General features: G+C 42.9%; 1 protein-coding gene and 1 pseudogene across 1 annotated transcript in view; both read right to left on the minus strand.

The window, feature by feature from the left end:
• Nucleotides 1-12,889: 12,889 nt before the first annotated feature.
• On the minus strand, nt 12,890-14,696 carry LOC116526433 (annotated as a pseudogene).
• Nucleotides 14,697-14,959: 263 nt separating this feature from the next.
• ZNF720 (zinc finger protein 720) overlaps nt 14,960-21,512 on the minus strand; it is a 35,917-nt gene continuing 29,364 nt past the window's right edge. The window contains exon 4 of the mRNA XM_032243337.1: nt 14,960-15,049. Coding sequence (XP_032099228.1) covers nt 15,021-15,049 — 29 coding nt within the window. The 3' untranslated portion in view covers nt 14,960-15,020. The remainder of the gene's footprint in view (nt 15,050-21,512) is intronic.

Raw genomic sequence — 21,512 nt, forward strand, 5'->3', positions numbered from 1 at the left:
CTTCCTGGCTTCTCTTCCACGGTCTGTCCTGACTTGCGGAGGCGGTCGGTCCCTTTCCTTCTGCCCTCCCTCTTAGATATGCTTTTGGAAGCTTAATGCCTTAGATTGAAGGTCAGCAGCCTTGAGTGACCACTGGGCATAGATTCTAAACTAAAACAGGCTGAACGAGGGCCAGGAAGGCAGGGACTAGAGAGGCGGTCGCATGCGCCGGAGAGGGGGTGGCAGAAACAGGAAAGGGGGATAGAAGCCCCCCAGACGTGGTCCGTTGACCTGCTTGTCCAGGAGGACGCTGCTGGAAGTGTCCCGGCCTTGTTCATCCTGCGCCAGGTCCCCTGCCTCAACTTTCCGATCCCCTGTCCGTAGCCCCGGTTCAAACAACATTCTGGGATCTTCTGACTCTGACTACCAAAGAATACCTCCTCGGATCCCCGAGCATCGCAGAAACTTAGAGCTGGAAGGAATCTTGGGAACCCTTCAGCGCGCCCCTTATGTTTCAGGCGGGCGAGTCCCTTCCCCTTGGGTCCAACATCCCTGGGCGCAGATACCAGGACTGGGAAGCAGAGGAGCCCGCCTTCCCCCTGCCCCAAATTTCTCCGGTCAATTCTCGGTCTGGGCGCCCTTTCTCCCAGACCTCTAGACTCGAAGCCTCCTTATTTAGGGTTCTGGGCGGAACCAGGGCCGGGCCAGGCTCGCAAGCTTTTTAAAAACGAAAGGAAGGTGTTAGACCCGCGGCGCAGTCTCCAGAAAAAGCCTCCAGGAGCAGAGGGGAAGGCCCTCGGGGAGGGTGCGCGGGGAGGGGGCGCGCGGGGGCCGTGTGTGCCCGGGGTGTGGGTGCGCGGAGCTGGGCAAGGGGGTGCGCAGGGAGGGTGCGGGTGCGGGGCGAGGGTGGGCAGAGATCATGGATGCCTTGGGGGCGGGGGCCTCGGAGTGTGGGTGAGCGGGGCAGGGGCGCGCGGAGGGGGTGCTGGGGCGGATCGGGGTGCCCGGGGGGTGGGGCTGTCCGCGGTGTGGGTGAGCGAGGCGGGGGCGCGTGGCGAGGAGGCTCCACCCACCAATCAGACGCGGCTCTGGGCGCTCGCGGGAACCTGGAGGCGCCCCCTTGGGTCTTTTCCGTGTTCTCTCTAACGCGGGAACAGTTTGGGCTCAGAGCGATTGTTCCTGGTTCCAACCTCTGGGACCTGTGAACCAACTGTTGTTTTGTAGGTCTCTGCAGCCTGGATCAGAGTGAAAAGGGAACTAGCTCAGTGTCCCCAGCGGAGCTTCCAACCCTGGGGTGTGGTCCGCCCCAGACCCAGCCTGGGAGAGTGGCGCCTCCCAGGGAAGCAGGCGGCGAGCACCTCTGGGTGGCATCGGTGGTCCAGGCAGAGGCTGGGGCCTTCTCCTTCGTCCTCCTCAGGAAATCTCAGTCTGTGAATGGGACCACGGCCAGTTCAGGCGGGACATAGTCGGCAGCCTCACCTTTGCAGGAAAGACCTGGCCAGGTGTGCGTGGGTGGAGGACAGTGACTGGGGAACATTAGGAGAGTCACAGCTCATTGCTCCAGTGCCTTATGCGGAACGGCGAAATGACTGCATGTAACCCACACACATCCTCTGGTGGACTTCACATCATCTCTAGATTACTTATAATACAGACTATAACGTCAGTGCTACGTAAATAGTTGTTACACTGTATTATTTAGGGACTAGCGACAAGAAAAAAAGTCCGTACATGTTCCGTACAGAGGCACCATCCATTTTTCTCCCCAAATATTTTTCATCTGTGGTGGGTTGAATCCACAGATACGCAACTCACAGATACGGAGGGACCACTATGTTTATCTTTCAGCTTAGCTGAAAAGAATGTCAGAAGCCATTTTGGCTCAATTCATGAAGAGGAATTTTCCATACCTTTAGAACTATCCAGCTGTGGGAGCTGCTGAGCTAACCACTTCTCAGATGCCGGAGGAAAAATGACCAATTACAGGTACAAGGTAGAAAAGATTCTTAGTGGGAAGTTCAACATTGAAACTCCATTCCGACCATTCCATAAGCCTGTGCAATTGAGAAGCTGCAAAAAATATTTTTAGGACAGAAAAATCTGTACCTGCACTTCCTGTTCTCACATTACTATCACCAAAGTGTCTGGTTGTAAATCTACAAGAAGTAAAATTGGGCGGTGTTGTGTGCCTCAGCGATCCAAGTAGCTAGGATTACAGGCAGCCACCACCAGGCCCAGATAATTTTTGTATTTTTAGTGGAGAGGGGGTTTCGCCATGTTGGCCAGGCTGGCCTCAAACTCTTGCCCTCAGATAATCCTCCTGCCTCAGCCTCCCAAAGTGCTGAGATTACAGGCTGAGCCACTGCACCCAGACTCTTGGGAGATTTTAATTGCTACTTCAATTTCTTTATTTGCTACTGGTCTGCTCATGCTTCCTGTTTCTTCTTGATTATATCTTGGCAGGTAAAAATGTTTTTAGTTGTATAAATTTAGGGGGTATAGGTATAATTGTGTTATATGCATAAATTGCATAGTGATGAAGTCAGGACTTAGGACATCCATTATCCAAATAGCACACACTGTACACAGGAAATACTTTTTTGTCACCCACCTCCTCCCACCCCTCCGTTACAAGTCTCCACTGTCTATCTTCCCATACCCTACATCCATGTGTACACATTATTTAGTCCCTACTTGTATGTTAGAACATACAATACTTATCTTTCCGTGTCTTACTTATTTCACTTAAGATGATGGTCCACAGTTCCATCCATGTTCCTGCAAAAGACAGAATTTCATTCTTTTTTATGACTGAGTAGTAATCTGTGTATGTGTGTGTGTGACATTTTCTTTATCCAGTAATCCATTGATGGATGCTTTGATTGATTCCATATCTTTGCTATTGTGAACAGTGCTGCAATAAACATACGAGGGGCAGGTATCTTTTTGATATAATGATTTCCTTTCTTTTGTGTAGGTACCAGATAGTGGGATTGCTGGATTGAATGGTAGTTCTATTTTCAGTTCTTTTTTTTTTTTTTTTGAGACAGAGTTGCACTCTTGTTACCCAGGCTGGAGTGCAATGGCGCGATCTCGGCTCACTGCAGCCTCCACCTCCTGGGTTCAGGCAATTCTCCTGCCTCAGCCTCCTGAGTAGCTGGGATTACAGGCACGCGCCACCATGCCCAGCTAATTTTTTGTATTTTTAGTAGAGACGGGGTTTCACCATGTTGACCAGGATGGTCTCGATATCTTGACCTCGTGATCCACCCGCCTCAGCCTCCCAAAGTGCTGGGATTACAGGCTTGAGCCACCGCACCCGGCCCTATTTTCAGTTCTTTAAGAAATCTTCATACTGTTTACCATAAGGTTGCACTAATTTACATTCTTACTAACAGTATATAAGGGTTCTCCTTTCTCTGTATCCTCACCAATATTTGTTATTTTTTGTCTTTTTAATAATAGCTGTTCTGACTTAATGTAAGATGATTTCTCATTGTGGTTTTAGCTTGGAGTTCTCTGATGATCAGTAATGTTGAGTATTTTTTCATATGCCTGCTGGCTATCTGTATGTCTTCTTTTGAAAATGTCTATTCATGTCCTTTTTACACTTTTAAAAAGAATTATTTATTTTTTTTTTGTTGAATTGTTTGAATTTCTTATAAATTTTGGATATTAGTCCCCCGAAACATAAGTATTTCCAATATTTCCTCCCATTATTCAAGTTGTCTGTTCACTTTGTAGATTATTTTACAGTGCAGAAGCTTTTTAATTTAATTAAGTTCAGTTTGTCTGTTTTTCTTTTTGTTACCTGCGCTTTTTTTTTTTTTTTTTTTTTTTTTGACAGAGTCTTGCTTTGTTGCCCAGGCTGGAGTGCAGTTTCACAATCTTGGCTCACTGCAAGCCCACCTCCCAGGTTCAAGTGATTCTCTCCCAAGTAGCTGGGATTACAGGCATGCACCACCACCCCTGGCTGTTTTTTGTATTTTTAGTAGAGATGGGGTTTCACTATGTTGGCCAGGCTGGTCTTGAACTCCTGACTTCAGGTGATCCTCCTGCATCGGCCTCCCAAACTGCTGGGATTACAGGCATGGGCCACCGCACTCAGCGTTGGCTGTGCTTTTGGGCTCAGTCATGAATTTTTTGCTTAGATCAATGTCTGGAAGAGTTTCCCCTAGTTTTATTTCTAGTATTTTTATAGTTTCAATTCTTACATTAAGTCTTTAATCCATTTTGAGTTGATTTTTGCATACAGTGATAGATAGATAAGTAGGGGTCCAGTTTCATTTTTGTGCATGTGGCAATCTAATTTTCCCAGCACCACTTATTGAATAAGGTGTCCTTTCCTTAGTGTATTTTCATGTCAACTTTGTCAAAGATTAGTTGGTTATAAACATGTGGCCTTATTTCTGAGCTCTCTATTCTGTTCCATTAATCTGTGTGTCCATTTTCATACCAGTACCATGCTGTTTTGGTTACTATAGCCTTATGGTATAATTTGAAGTCAAGCAATGCGATGTGGCCGGCTTTGTTCTATTTGCTTAGGATTGCTTTGATTACTTGGACTCTTTTTTGGTTGCATATGAGTTTTAGTGCTGTTTTTTCTAATTCTGTGAAAAATGACATTGGTAATTTGCATTGAGTCTGTAGGTTGCTTTAAGCAGTTTGGTCTTTTTGCCTCTATTAATTTTTGTAATTCACAAGCATGGGATTTTTTCCATTTGTTTACGTCATCTGCAATTGCTGTCATCAGTGTTTTGTAGTTTTACTTCTAGAGATCTTTCACCTCCTCAGTTACGTATGTTCCTAGGTATTTTATTATTTTTTTGTACTTGTTGAAAATGGAATTGCCTTCTTGATTTGGTTCTCAGCTTGATCGTTGTTGGTATATAGAAATGCTACCGATATTTGTGTATTGAATTTGTATTCTGAAACTACTGAATTCATTTATCAAATCTAAGAGTTTTTCTAGTTATAAGGTCACATAATCAATGAACAGGGATAATTTGACTTATTTTCCAATTTGAATGCCTTTTATTTTTTTCTCTTGTCTCACTGCTCTAGCTAGGACTTCCAGTACCATGTTGAATGTGTATTGGAATTTTTCTATTTTCCCTAAGCTATCCAGTTGGTTGGTATATAGATGTTTATAATGTCCCTTATGATTCTTTTTATATCTGATACATTACTAGTGGAGATAATGTCTCCACTTTCATTTCTGATTTTATTTATTTACATATTGTCTCCTTTTTTCTGTATTAGTCTTGATGTTTGTTGATTTTAGTTTGGTAAAAACCAACTCAGTTTTGTTAATTTTTCTATAGTTTTTCCATTCTCTATTTGGTTTGTTTCTGTTTTGATCTTTATCATTTCCTTCTTTCTGCTAATTTTTTTTTTTTAGTTCTTTGGGGTGTAATGTTACGGTGTCATTTTGAGAGCTTTCTCTTTTTAAGTGTAGGCATTCATCTCTCTACACCTCCCTCTTATCACGGCTTTCATGGTAAAAAGTTGTAATGCTTGCACAGGCCACGAGTGCACAACTACAGGTTGTAAAACAGAACATCGTCAGACCCCAGCCACCTCCTCGGGCCCTTGCCAGTCACTGCCCCAGGAGTAACGACGATCTGACACCTAACAGTACAGCTCACCTGTACTTTCAACTGCTTTTTAGCTTATATACATGGAATCATATAGCATGACTTATTTTGTATGTAGATTTTGAATTCCACATGTTTGGAAACTTATCTGTATGAGTGCATGTTATTGTGGCTCATTTATTAGAGTAGGCGACAGAATTATTAGGTTGGTTGCAGTTTTTGCCACTTGCCTGGGTTAGGAGCCTGAGCTGCTCCTCCCTGGGCAGAGAACTTGGTGCAGCAGCCCTCTCTCTGCTCCATGCCCAGACACACCTCCAGGAAAGTGTAGCACTCGCTCTTCTGTATTAGGAGTTGAGCCATCCCTCCCTCCCTATTCTGGGAAGTCAGAACAGCAACACCTTTCCCCCCTCCCCCCTCCCCCCTCCCTCCTCCCTCCTTCCCCTCTCTCCTCCCCTCCCCCTCTCCTCTTCCTTTCCCCCTTCCTCCCCTCCCTTCCCTCCTTCCCCCACCTCCTTCCTCTCTCCCCTCCCCTCCCTCTCTCTCCCCGCTCCCACCCTCCTTCCTTTCTCTCCCCTTCCCCTCTGAGTCTCGTTCTGTAACCCAGGCTGGAGTGCAATGGGGCCATCTCGGCTCACTGCAACCTCCGCCTCCTGGATCAAACGATTCTCCTGCCTCAGCCTCCTGAGTAGTTGGGGCTACAGGCGCTCGCCACCACTCACACCAAGCTAATTTTTCTATTTTTAGTAGAGATGGGGTTTCACGTTACCCAATCTGGTCTTGAACTCCTGAGTGATCCACCCGCCTCAGCCTCCCAAAGTGCTGGGATTACAGGCGCTCACCACCGCGCTTGGCGGAAACGGGTGTGTTTCACTCCTTCTGGTCCTCATCTGTGTGTAACCATACTCATCTTTTATAAAATTTGCCTCTCTAGTGTATGTGGCTATATTTGTTCTGCTTAGTAGTCCAGTTCCCTAGTCCTCTCGCCATCTGTTTAATGGTTAACCCATTCACTACTAGCCTGATATTTTTTCTCTCGTTTGTATTCCATTTGACTCTTTTTCAAATACGCCTTTAAACTTCATAGTGTCTTGTTGTTTCCATAAAATGAATATGTCTTTTCTTTTTAAATTATATTTATTTAAATGTTTTAAATGTAATTCCGGCATACAAAGCTTTGCATATACTTTCTTGAGATACTTCCTCCTTATTTCCTTGTGTCTTTCATAGTTTTTATTTTGGTTCTCAGTTTGGGAAACATCACATCAGGGATGCCTCTGGTCATGTTATTTCTTTGTTTATTACATTTTAACCAGGCCAGGCGAACAGCCCACAGAGCTTTAACAGCCTCGTGATCTGGCGGCATCTGCCAGGAGAACTTGCTTCTTAGTTTTTCTTCTCTACATGGTTCTCTTTCTTTCCTTTTGCTCTTGTGAAGTGCTCGTATTTTCCTTTAACTCTATTCAGCATTTTTCTTTTGCAGCTTCTTGAAGATTTTCAGTTGTGCACATTACAAGGTTTATAACTGTATATTTTTTTCCTAAAAGCACAAATATCCACAGTGTACCCATGGGTAAAATATTCACATAGATATTTTGCAGCATAAAATGCAGTCATGAAATATTCCATGTTTCCTCATTTGGAACATCCCTGTGTCCAAAGTATACCATAGCAGAATTACTTAGAATTATTTCATTAGAAAAGCTGAATTACTTCATTAAAAAAGTGGAACAATCTCGAATGTTTGTCAAAGCATTTAATGGAAGTGAATTGCCCAGCCCAGGAGGGGCGAAGAATTTCAGTTGGATCAAAAGAGAGTCATGGCTGGGCACAGTGGCTCATGGCTGTAATTCCAGCATTTTGGGAGGCCAACGTGGGCAAAGCATCTGAGGTCAGGAGTTCAAGACCAGCCTGGCCAACATGGCAAAACACCGTTTCTACTAAAAATACAAAAGTTAGCTGGGAGTGGTCGCACCAGCTACTCGGGAGGCTGAGGCAGGAGAATCGTTTGAACCTGGGAGGTGGAGGTTGTAGTGAGCCGAGCTTGTACCGCTGCATTCCAGTCTGGGCAACAGAGTGAGACTTTTTCTCAAAAAAATAAAAGATGCTGAAAAGCCCTAGGAGGAAAGACTGGGGAAGGAGACACTGGGAATTAGGACTGTGATCATAGTCCTGAAATTTAGGAGGAAATGAGGATGCTCAGGGCCAGGCACATGCTCACGAAAGACCCAAGAAGATCTTCAGCTGTCACTTGTTTGTCCTTCAAACTCTGCACAAGCAGGAAGTAAAAGCCAAGACGGAGTTGGAACTTCGTTGCTGGTTGGTAAAGCATACCCCAACACATATACACACAGATCCCAGATGAAAAGAACAGAAGATTCATATTTTGGGAGGGGTAAACATCTAGTCTTACCTTCCAATTAAAGTTTAGTGGAACTATGTGGGCAGATTTGCATTACTCAATTCTTCCTGTTGTCAAGAAAAACTTGAGGATTTTGCCATTTGGAGCCTCTGACAAAGAAGTCGGCCTCCACCTAGAGGTATTCTTTGGATCTTGGACTCATAGCAACCATAACACTACTAGTTACACTGATTTTGAAGTCAGCTTTGAGCTTGCTTAAAGTCAGGAGCTCCTGGCAAACTTAGGGCTGGGAACTTTATATCACAATATATTTCCAGTTTTTTACTTCAATTTCAATTTTGAGATGGGTCAATTCAGACTCTATAAAAGAACTCAGAATGCCAGTTGGTAAATAGAAATAATATATTCTAGAAGGAGACTGGAACAGAAATATCTCAACACTAAAAAAAATTAGGGTTTATCTTTGGTGTGAATGTTTTGTTCCCCTCCATTGTCTAAAGCAATGCTGCTGGCTCTATGGGACCCCACCTCCCGCCCCCAACACACGATTCACTGAGTATTTACTAAATGCCTAGTCCTCATTTTCTAATGGATCAGGAGGAATGACACTTCATGGTTCCACTGGGCTGCTGTGGGTGTTGAACCTCAGTGCCAGCCATGCGGAACCTGAAGCAGGAGTGGCCACTCCACTCAGTGGTCAGAACTCAAGGGTTTTGTGTCATTGACTACTTTCTAGCTGTTTGGTCTTCCATATTGAAAGCTATAGACTATTTGAATGAAGAAGACATCATCTATGGGGCTGCAAACTGAAAACAATCTTAGCTGCTAATCTGTCAGGTCACTCATTTAGAAGTCTGTGGCTAGGGTCACATCTCTGGAGAGAATAAACACGGTCAAACTGTGGATTGAGCCTGAACCCTTATCTACTGTAGAGGGCATCATGGCATGCTGGACTCGTGGTTCTTGGTGAAAGTTGATCTACTTGTCTCATGGTTGGGGAGGTCCCAGACCGTTTGTGGCAGAATGACTGGATTGGACTTTTGACCACTTCTTGTCATCACTGTTGACAGCTTCAGCATAATAGTTAGCTGACTCCAGCCACACCTTGTGTCCATTGTCAGGACCTCAGGCTTCTATCACCAAATCTGCTAAAATGAGCCAACCATCTGGTTTTTATCTCCTTTTCCTCTTTTATGTCCACACATGTTGGTTAAATAATTTGTTGATTAAATGTGGCTGTCCCAAAAAAGTGATTATCTCTTCTTGACTGTCTCCAAGATAAGAATAAGATAATTATTGAGCAAAAGGAGTTTGCTGCTCAATGTGCTCGAAGCCAATAGTATGACACTGGGTTTTTGAAAAACAAAATAAAAACTCTATACTGAAAGGCAACTCCCAAGGAGACAGGAATCAAACTGAAATCTATCTCCCCGTGCTGGGTTTAAAGCAGTAATTTTACCAGAAAAAGCTTAGGGGGTGGATTCTGAGACTAGCAGGTGATTGGTGGAAGGAAAGTGTGGGTCTGGAAAGTCCTCACACACGTACAGTTATCTCTGCATGCCTCCTCATGGGTCACACGTGCAAACTTGAGGGCTGTTGGTATGAAACATGGTGGAAATGTAGACTGTGACCTCAAGAGGCTCACTCTGTGCAAACTCAATTTGGCCATGTTGGTTCCAACCAACACCAGTCAGTTCTTTTATTTCACAAGGGGAGGGAGTTTCAGTGTTTCAGAAAATTCTTTTCTATCTGCCATCCTGCAAACTCAAGAATTTCTCTTACTGTTTTTTGTTGTTGTTGAAAACTCTTTAGGGAACAGTTCAAAATGGTTGAAGATGCTGTCGGCATAATTTTCCAAATTTGAGATTCCACACTGACCATTTCTGGGCAAGATGTGGGTTTCCTTCCCTTAGGTGCAACCCCAGGCCAGCCTGGTTTGTACACCGTCTGAGTGGCAGCCCAGCGGGGAGTGGGATTATGGGATTCCAACTTACTTCTGGATAAACATCCTCATATAAAGTTTTAGATAAACACCCATATTCTTTCAGCTGGCTCTGCTCGATAAAATGTCTGTGAGAAAGTAGGGGGTGACTAGAATAAAGGTGAAATCAGAGGTGTTGAAATGGGACACACGGGGAGGGCAGCAACCTAAAACCTGAGGCATGAACAACTTAGCCCCAGGAGCTGCAGGAAATGGAAAGGCGCTAGTAACCTTTTGTCTTTCTGAATCATCCTGGAATAGCCCAGAGTGGAGGTAGAATTAGTCAAACAGATGTTTGGGCAGGGGCTGTGGGTTCATTTTCTTTATTTGGTCCTTGACATCATCCTTAAGAATCCCTATGAGCTATTCCATTCCTCTGTCATGTGGGCGTGGAATCCACCAGGAGTGTGCTTTCTCAGTACCCAGCTGTCTGAGGCCACAGTTGCTTCAGTTGATGGAGAACAATTGCCTTTTTTTTTTTTTTCCCCTGAGGCTACTTAGTACCCTATGTTTGAGATTAAGCTTGATCTATGGTGCATTGAATCTACTTTCTTTCTTTCTTTTTTTTTTTGAGATGGAGTCTGGCTTTGTTGCCCAGGCTGGAGTGCTGTGGTGTGATCCCAGCTCACTGCAACCTCCCACTCCTGTGTTCAAGCAATTTTCCTGCCTCAGCCTCCCAAGTAGTTGGGATTATAGGCATGCACCACCATGCCTGGTTAGTTTTTATATTTTAGTAGAGATGGGGTTTCACCATGTTGGCCAGGCTGGTCTCGAACTCCTGGCCTCAGGTGATCCACCCACCTTGGCTTCCCAAAGTGTTAGGATTACAGGCGTGAGATGCCGTGGCCTGCATGAATTCATTTTCTACTTTCTCTGTGACCTGGGACTCCTTCCTCTTTTCTATCACCTAGAGATGAATCTACATTTGTCAACATTTGGAATGTTGGCATAGAGAGACACCTGAGATGGGGTCTCTCAGGAGCAATTATAACACTGTACTTCTAGAGAAGATGGTGAGACAGGGCAGGGCTCACAGTGAGAACCAAAGCTTCAGTCTACATCTTCCAGTCTATTTGTGTGTGGCGGATGAATCCAGAAAAGGTCCTAGATCCCTAAGAGATCATTAAAAGAAAACATGTAATCCCAGGACTTTGGGAGGCTGAGGTGAGGGGGTCACCTAAGGTTTCTGTTGGTGGGAGTGTAAGTTAGTTCAATGATTATGGAAAGTAGTATGGGTGATTCCTCAAAGACTGAAAAACAGAAATACCATTAGACTTAGTAATCCCACTGGTGGATATGTGACCAGAGGAACACAAATCATTCTACCATAAAGATACAGGCATGTAAATGTTCATTGCAGCACTATTCACAGTAGCAAACACGTAAAGTCAATGACAGACTGGATAAAGAAAATGTGGTACATATACACCATGGAATGCTATGCAGCCATAAGAATGAATAAGATCATGTCTTTCACACAAACATGAATGGAGCTGGAGGCTATTATCCTCAGCAAACTAATACAGGAACAGAAAACCAAGTACCATGGGTTCTCACTTATTATTATTATTTTTTTTTGAGACAGAGTTTCACTCTTGTTACCCAGGCTGGAGTGCAATGGCGCGATCTCGGCTCACCGCAACCTCCGCCTCCTGGGTTCAGGCAATTCTCCTGCCTCAGCCTCCTGAGTAGCTGGGACTACAGGCACGCACCACCATGCCCAGCTAATTTTTTGTATTTTTAGTAGAGACGGGGTTTCACCATGTTGACCAGGATGGTGTCGATCTCTTGACCTCGTGATCCACCCGCCTCGGCCTCCCAAAGTGCTGGGATTACAGGCTTGAGCCACCACGCCTGGCCCCGTGTTCTCACTTATAAGACGGTGCTAAATGATGAGAACACATGGACACAAAAAAAGGGAACGAGAGACACAGGTGTCTAGTTGAGGCTGGAGATTGGGAGGAGGGAGAGGAACAGAAAAAATAACTATTTGGTACCAGGCTTAACACCTGGGTGGTGAAATAATCTGTACAACAAGCCCCCATGATATGCATCTACCTATGTAACAAATCTTCAGCCTATATAACAAACCTTCACATGTACCTCCAAACCTAAAATAAAAGTTAAAAAAGAGAAAAATAAAAAATTAAAAAGAGGGACTACATTAAATGTGATGAGAATGTAGGGGAAATGGAACCCCTGTACAGTCTTCATGGGAATATAAAATGATGCCACCCCTTTCCAAAACACTTTGGTGGTTGTTTTCTTTTTTAAACATTAAACTCTGAAGTATTCACTTAAGAGAAAATTGTAATATATGTCTATTCAGCACATGAATATTCATGCCAGTTTTATGTGTAATAGACAAAAACTAGAAACAATTCACATGGTCTTCAACTAGTGAATGAATAAACAAACTCTAGATGCAATTTTGCATGGAAAGGCGATGAACTGTTGATACCGGCTACACTGGGACTGGATCTTATGCTGTGCGATTCTGTTTATATAGAATTCTGGAATGTGAAACTCAATCTATTGATACTAGAAGCAGTGGTTGCTTAGAGATGGGTTGGAAGGAGCGCAAAGGAAGAATCGAAATGGGGGGTAATCATGATAAAGTATCTGGGGGAAATTAATATGTTCATTGTCTTGACTGTGTTGATGATTCCCCAGGTATACACATACATCAAACCAAATAAACTGAACACTTTAAATAGGTGCAGCTTATTGAAAGTTAATGCTACTTTAATAAAGTTGTTTTAAAAAATAAGCTCCAATGAGACCTATAAAATGAAAGATTAAAATTAGGCAAATAATATAATCCAGGTTGGGGAAGAAAGAAATATGATCAACAAGCATTTAATACATTCTGACAGTTTTAGAACAAAGAAAATGAAACAATGCCATGGTGATTTTATCGTTTCATTGAACTGAAAAAATACCAACATTTCTCCAGAGAGAATGCTGTTAAAGTTTAGTAGATTATCAGTGCTTTATTGACTCAGAGTGGGAGGGTAAAGAGCTACAGGCTTTTCTGACTTAAAGAGGGAGGATCTACATATACATTCATTTTGCTGTACTTTGCAATACATAAACACGTATGAATGATTATACTCTAATATTTTCTGATTACAAAGAAATGCATGACTGTCACAAAACATTCAAAAACATCAAATGTCTAACATGAAATACAAAATTTGTGAGTAGTTTTAGACCTAAACGAAACACAGTTTCCACTTTGAGGATATTGTTCAAACTCCTTTGCCAAGACTGACCCGGCTGTGTCACTATTTAACACAGTGTGCCTAAAATTGCCTGAGAAGTAGTACATCTTTGTTCTCACTCTCACAGCTGTGTCCTCTGTTGAATAGGTTGAATAGGGTCTGAGTGCCCCTGACCCTAATCCTCATTTGATCCACCAACAGGCTCCTTTATCTTCTGTCCAGGGAAGGGGTGGGCCCATTTTCTTCCTAGGAGCTGTGAGCTTCTCCATCCAGGGCTGGATCCTAGGGACCTGGCAGTGTGGCTGGGATGAGCAGCCCTCAGCGGGGAAGACACGGGCCACCTGGGTGGCCACTGCACAGGTCTGTATCACAGCACAGAGGCTCCTGGAGCCAGGTGAGCTCAAGTCAGCAGGGAATAGACCTGCTGGTCCCACATCTGCTGTTTTTTGATAAATGGCTTCAGACAGAGTGTGCGGAGAGGTCACCAGACTTTTCTCAGGTGGCAGTGGGTGGTCTCCTAGAGATTGAGATCTGGGCCTCTTGCTGTGTCCAGCGTGGGCCTCTGAAGGTCACCCACAACAGGCATCACGGGTCTCCTCATTTTGTTGATGTGTACAGGGTCAGAGGCCTTTGGTTTCTTTTCCAGTCAAGCAATCCTTTTGCAATTTTGGCTCATGTCCTTGACAGTGTCCTGAAGAGGAAGCATGTGAATGAGAGATTTACCAGAACAGCTCCCATGGATGCTTATTCCCAGAAGGTCCCCATGCACCTTTAGGTGAACCCCATTAATCTCTCCTCCTTCCCGGCCCCCTCTGCCTCCCTAAGGAAGTGAGGCTAAGCCCCTTCTGGGTTCCCAAATGCTCTCTGCATGTTAGAATCTCTAAAATCCTCACAGCCACTGAGAAACCCCTTTATTGCTCAAGCTCTGTATAAATTACCTGCTCATCTGCCCTTTGCAACAAAATAGCAAGATCCTACCTGCTCTATCTTGGCAGCGGTCCATGGAATAGATTTCTCTCTTCCTGGAATTCCCGCATCTGAGCTGGACTCTGATTCCGTGGATAAAATGAAAGTCTGAGTGACTGCCTCCAACTGAACACCTTTAGAGCTCTAGTCCATCCTGGACACACCAGAGCTGAGGCTGCCACCAAAACTCGGCTCTTCTCTGTTCTCCAGAGTCCAAGATTTATAAGACCCTGGATGCCAGAGCTCCCGGTTCCCTTCCCAGAGGAGACTGTGTTTTTCCATCCACAATCTCTTCTCACCTTGGAAGAATCACATCTTACATAATTTAGCAGTGCTGTTTCTGACTTAGAGCTTAGTTTCCTTGGAATTATCTTCCTCATTTGGATTGGGCTCTGATCTCAGTGCAAAAGAAAGTTTAGGTGACTCATCTCTTCCTGGGCACTGAGCCCTAAAGTCTATACCTGACCCATATTTGTGGGTCATTCTCTCAGTTGAGGCTGTTCAGCCAGTTTGGAGTGTGAATGGCACAGAGTTCCAGGGGATCAACGCCATATTTCTGAAATCCCTCTGATGACTGTAAATCATTTCCTATTTCTTTTTCTTTTTTTTTTTTTTTTTTTTTTGAGACGGAGTTTCGCTCTTGTTACCCAGGCTGGAGTGCAATGGTGCGATCTCGGCTCACCGCAACCTCCGCCTCCTGGGTTCAGGCAATTCTCCTGCCTCAGCCTCCTGAGTAGCTGATCATTTCCTATTTCTAATCTCAAAGTGAAACCCTGCCAAAGACACAGGTCAGTATGCCTAATTCTATTCCTCCTGCTAGCCTCCAAAGGAACAGCCAAAGGTCTTACCTTGCCTGGGCGTGACTCTTCCTTGAACGAGAAGAGAGCATCTTTTCTTCTAATGGTCTCTCCTCCTTATCCAAGCCGCTTTCTGTAAAGGAGATCTGGTGGAAAGAAGGTGGGTCAATGGGGCATTGGATGGAGGGGCAGTGGGAGTCTGGTCTTCAGTTCCCCATCCCATGGTGAAGCTCCAGTGAAAGGTGGTCTGTCTCACACACACATGCACAGAATGAGGTCCAGGTTGTTCCTGTGAACCTGGCTTTTCTAAGCCCTTAAGCTGGGCATGACTCACTCCTATTAGCTGAGGAGATTTCTCCCTCCTGCCACTCATCATGGCCTCAATAAGAAATTTTTTCCCTTGTGAAAGCCCTAGGGACCTAGACACCGATAAGGGGAGAATTGCAGAGCCCCATCATTGTGTTAATAAGCAAGAAATCAAAGCTGGGGGCACAGGAATGGGAATGTGAGGAAATTATCCCTATCTGATTTGGGTCCCAATTCCCACCTAGAAGTATTTAAGACCCTGCCCAGATTTCAAGATGCAGAATTAGACAGACTGCATATTGACATGAGTATACATATTTTGCACATGAAGAAAATTATATATAGTGTTAAAATTGTACACATAGATGTTACAATTTCTCAAATGCTTGGAAACTTCAAATATCAAATTATAGTCTGTTATATTAGATATATGCATATGTGGTAAGATAATAATGCAGAGAAAAAGTAAACACCAAATAAAATATCCTTTCCTAGCTGGAATGTGGGGGAGATGATTAGATCAAACTTGACTGCATTGGACTGATTAGATCACATGTAAAGCTAATGCAATCAACTGAATTCTTCAGGCAGGAAAAAGTCCAGCTGAAGAGGGAAACTTTCCCTATCTCACAACATATGCCAGTGGCCAATAAACATATGAAAAGATCCTAAACATCATTAATCATCAGAGAAATATAAATGAAAACCACAATGAGATACCATCTTACATGAGTCAGAATGGCAATTATTAAAATATCTAAAAGCAACAGATGTTGGTGAGGCTACAGAGAGAAGGGTACGCTTATACACTGCTGGTGGGAATGTAAATTAGTACCTTCATGGAAAACAGTATGGAGAGTTCTCAAAGAACTAAACATAAAACGACCATTAGCTGCAGCAATCCCACTACTAGGTATATACCCAAAGGGAATAAATCGTTATATTAAAAAGATATCTGCATTCTTACATTTATTGTAGGACTATTCACAATAGTCAAGATACGAAAGCAACCTAAGTGTTCACCAACAGATGAATGTATAAACAATGTGGTATATGTACACAATGGGCTACCATTCAGCTGTTAAAAAGAGATTCTATCATTTGCAACAAGATGGATGGAACCGGAAGTCATCACATTATGTAAAATAAGCTGGGCGGAGAAAGACAAACTTTGCAGGTTCTCATTTATTTGTGGCAGCTTAAAATCAAAACCATTGAACTCATGGAGGTAGAGAGTATAATGGTGTTTACCAGAGGCTGAGGACGATATGCACCTTCAGCCCATAATCCACTGATGGTTACCAGTGGGTGGAAGAGTGGGGATAATTGATGTATATAAAAAAATAGAAAGAATAAAATACAGTATTTGCTAGTACAATAGGGTGATTATAGTAAAAATAATGTAATTGTACGTTTAAAAATGACTAAAAGAGTATAATTGGTTTTTTTGTTTTTTTTTGTAATGTGGTCATGACTGCTTTCTAGAAATTTATTAAAGTTTTCTCTACATCTTAGTATAAAATCATTTAGAAATACTTCAGGATAATTTGAAAAGAATGAAAAAACAAGGTGGAAAACTAATATATATTATACACACACATTTTAACTACTTATCTTTTGTCTCTTAACTTCCCATTTACTTGATTTATCAAAGGCTGTAAATGTCCTGGGTTGGTGGCTCACATTTGTAATCACAGTGCTTTGGAAGGCTGAGGCAGGAGGATCACTTGAGCCTAGGAGTTGGAGGCTTCAGTGAGTTATGATGTTATCACTGCATTCCAGTCTACACTCTTGTCTTTCAGTAATTCGATTTTGTGGCCATTTCAGCCTGTGCCCTTCTGTTAACTCTCTCAACTTCCTGGTATTTTCCAAGTGCTTTGACATTACTCTCTTTATCATCGTGCGTAGGTTTTTAAGCTCCTGTATCTATGATTCTCAATCCTTCCTATATCTTCTATTTCCAAATCTATCTATTTCAAGAGGAGGCATTTTTTCGATTACTTAGCGCTGTTCCTTTCTTCTGAAGGGCGGTATTTTGACCTTTTCAGTTACTTTTCTTAGAAACAGGGACCAAAGTCAAAGATTAAAGGAGGTCTTCTGAAGCATGGCATAAAATAGACGTTGAAAACGATTTCTGTTACATCATCTCTCAATTGAATTGTTTATAACACAGGGAAGAATGTTTGAGGTGAGGAATCCCCATTGATCCCTATGTGATTATTACACATTGTATGTCTGTAACAAAATATTTCATATACCTCATAGACATACAACACCTACTATGTTACCCAAAAAAATGTTACTGTGTAAAAATAAAAAATTAAAAGGTGGTACACATATACCACAAAGTACTTAGCCATAAAAAAAAGAAAACATGTCTTTTGCAGCAACATGGATGAAACTGGGAGCCATTTTCCTTAGTGAAATAACTCAGGAAGAGAACATTCAATACTGTTTGATCTTATATGTAGGAGCTAAACAATGGATACTTATTGACTTATAGAGTGAAATAGCAATCACTGGAGTCCACAAAAAAACTGGAGTCCACGAAAGGTTGGAGGGTGGAAGGGGGGTGAGGGGTAAAAAATGATTGGGCAAAAATGTCACTATTTGGGTGATGGGTATGCTAAAAGCCCAGACATCACCACCATGCAATGTATGCATGGAAGAAACTGGCATTTGTAGCTGATTGTGGTGAATAAGTTTTTCGATGTGCAACTAGATTTGGTTTGCCATATTTTATTGAGGATTTTTGCATCAATGTTCGTCAGGGATATTGGCATGAAACTTTTTTTTTAATTGCTTCTTTGCCAGTTTTGGTAGGCAGATGATGTTGGCCTCATAAAATAAGTCAGGAAGAAGTTCATTCTTTTCAATTCTTTGGATTAGCTCCAGAAGAAATGGTACAAACTCCTCTTTGTATCTCTGATGGAATTCAGCTGTAAATCCATCTGTTCTGGGCTTTGTTGGGTTGGTAGGCTATGTATTACTACCTCAATTTCAGAACTTCTTATCAGTCTATTCAGGAATTCAACTGCTACCTGGTTTAGTCTTGGGAGGGTGTGTGTGTCCAGGAATTTATCTATTTCTTCTAAATTTTCTAGTTTATTTGTATAGAAGTGTTTATAGTATTCTCTGATGGTTGTTTTTATTTCTGTGGGGTTATTGGTAATATCCTCTTTATCATTTTTATTGTGTCTATTTGATGTTTCTCTCTTTCTTCTTCATTAGTCTAGCTAGTGGTTTATTTATTTTGTTTTTTTCTTACAAAAAACAGCTCCTGGGCTCATTGATTTTTTAAGAGTTTTTCATGTCTCTTTCTCCTTCAGGTCCACTCTCTGATCTTGGTTATTTCTTGTCTTCTGCTAGCTTTGGGTTTGTTTGGTCTTGTTTCTCTAGTTTTTGTTGTGATATTAAGGTGTCGACTTGAGATCTTTCTAGCTTCTTGATGTGAGCATTTAGTGCCATAAATTTCCCTCTGAACACTGTTTTATCTGTGTCCCAGAGATTCTGGTACATTGTCTCTTTGTTCTCATTGGTTTCAAATAACTTGTTTATTTCTGTCTTAACCTTATTATTTACCAGGAGTAATTCAGGGGCAGGTTGTTCAATTTCCATGTAGCTGTGTGGTTTTGAGTGAGTTTCCTTATCTTGAGTTCTAATTTGATTGTGCTGTGGTCTGAGAGAGTGTTTGTTGTGATTTCAGTTATTTTGCATTTGATGAGGAGTGTTTTATTTCCAATTATGTAATCAATTTCAGAGTAGGTACCATGTGCCACTGAGAAGAACGTATATTCTATTGGGGTGGAAAGTTCTGTAGTTATCTATCAGGTCCACTTGATCCAAAGCTAAGTCCTGAATATTCTTTTAATTTTCTGTCTCGATCTGTCTAACATTGACAGTGGGATGTTAAAGTCTCCAACTATTATTGTGTGGGAGTCCACATCTCTTTGTAAGTCTCTAAGAACTTGTTTTATAAATCTGGGTGCTCCTGTATTGAGTGCATATATATTTGGGATAGTTAGCTTTTCTTGCTGAATTGATTCCTTTACCATCATATAATGTCTTTCTAGTCTTCTTTGATCTTTGTTGGTTTATGGTCTGTTTTGTCAGAAACTAGGATTGCAGCCCCTGCTTTTTTCTGCTTTCCATTTGCCTGGTAAATTTTCTTCCATCCCTTTATTTTAACCCTATATGTGTCTTTGCAGGTGAGATGGGTCTCTTGAATACTGCACATGGATGGATCTTGATTGCCTCTATCCAGCTTGCCTTTGTATGTCTTTTAATTGGGGCATTTAGCCCATTTACACTTAAGGTTAATATTGTTATGTGTGAATTTGATTCTGTCAAATGATGTCAGCTGGTTATTTTGCAGACTCGTTGATACAGTTGCTTCTTAGTGTCATTGGTGGATGTACTTCAGTGTGTTTTTGCAGTGGCTAGTAATAGTTTTTCCTTTCTATATTTAGTGCATCTTTCAGGAGCTCTTGCAAGACAGGCCTAGTGGTGACAAATTACCTCAGCATTTGCTTGTCTGAGAAAGATTTTATTTCTCTTTTGCTTATGAAGCTTGGTTTGACTGGATACAAACTCTCAGTTGGAAAATCTTTTCTTTAAGAATGTTGAATATTGGTCCCAATCTCTTATGGTTTGTGGTGTTTCTGCTGACAGTCCAGTGGGCTTCCCTTTGTAGGTGACCTGGCCTTTTTCTCTGGCTGCCTTTAACATTTTCCCTTCATTTAACCTTGGAGAATCTGATGAGTATGTGTCTTGGGACTGATCTTCCCATGGAGTATCTTACTGGGGTTCTCTGGATTTCCTGAATTTAAATATTGTCTGTCTTGTTGAGTTGGGGAAGTTCTCCTGGATGATATCCTAAATTATGTTTTCCAACTTGGTTCCATTCTCTCAGTCTCTTCAACTACCCCAATCAGTCGTAGGTTTGGTGTTTTTACATAATCCTACAGTTCTTGGGAGGTTTTGTTCACTCCTTTTCATTCTTTTTTCTCTTACCTTATCTTATTTCAACAAGATAGTTTTCAAGCTCTGAAATTCTTCCCTCTGCCTGGTCTATTTGGTTAGTGATACTTGTGGTTGCATTGTGACATTCTCATGCTGTGTTTTCCAGTTCCATCAGGTTTTTTATGTTCCTCTCTAAACTGGTTGCTCTGGTTAACAGTCCCTTATGCTTTATCATGGTTCTCAGCTTGTTTGCATTGAGTTAGAGCATGCGTCTTTATCTCAGCATTCACTATTACCCACCTTCTGAAGCCTACTTCTGTCAATTCATCCATCTCAGCCTCCTTCCTCTTGCTGGAGAGGTGTTGTAATCATTTGGAGAAAAGATCCTCTGGCTATTTGAGGTTTTAGAGCTTTTTGGTGATTCTTTCTCATCTTCATGAGTTTATCTACCTTTGATCTTTGAGGGGGCTGACCTTTGGATAGGGTTTTTGTGGTGACATTTTTGTTGATGCTATTGTTGTTGTTGCTTTCTGTTTTTCTTTTAACAGTCAGGGCCTACTTCCATAGGGCTGCTGTGGTTTGCTGGGGTCCATTCCAGACACTATTTGCCTGAATTCCTCCCCCACCCAGAGGTGTCACCAGTGGAGGCTGCAGAACAGCAAAGATAGCTGCCTGCTCCTTCCTCTGAAATCCCTGTCCCAGAGGAGCACTGAACTGGTGCCAGCAGGAACTCTCCTGTATAAGGTGCCTGGTGATCCCTGTTGGGGGATCTCATCCAGTCAGGAGGCATGGAATTCGGGACCCACTTAACAAAACATTCTGGCTGCCCATTGGCAGAGGGGATGAACTGCACTGGGAGAATCCTATTCATCTGGACTGCCCGAATTCCTCACAGCAAGCAGGGGGAAAGACTGCTGATCCATGGTGACTGTGGCTGCCCCTCCCCCAAGAAGTTCAGTCCCACGGGGAGTGGAGTTCTCTCCCTAAACCCCTGGCTGGAGTTGCTAAAATTCCTTTAGGGAGGCCCCCCCATGCCACCCCCTGTGAGGAGGGTTGGGCCAGGGTCCAGTCTGAAGAGGCAGTCCAGCCACAATCTGCCACAGCTGTTGTGCTGCACTGTGGGGAATTCCTTCTGGGTCCAAACGTTCCAGTTTCCTTGGCACTGGCAGAAGAAAAATGGCAGACCGGAACTGCAGTGATGGCTGCCACCCCTCCCCCTGGGAGCTCAATTATCTTAGGCATCAGGCAGCCGCAGTGATCATGGCCACCCCTCTTCCTGGGAACTCGGTAGTGTTAGGCAGTCTCCAGCCAAGTGGCTGCTAAAACTCGGTATAGCTCTGT

The sequence above is a fragment of the Sapajus apella genome, unplaced genomic scaffold (genome assembly GCF_009761245.1).
Source record: "Sapajus apella isolate SASKATOON/1434 unplaced genomic scaffold, GSC_monkey_1.0 scaffold51, whole genome shotgun sequence".
Classification (NCBI taxonomy): domain Eukaryota; kingdom Metazoa; phylum Chordata; class Mammalia; order Primates; family Cebidae; genus Sapajus; species Sapajus apella.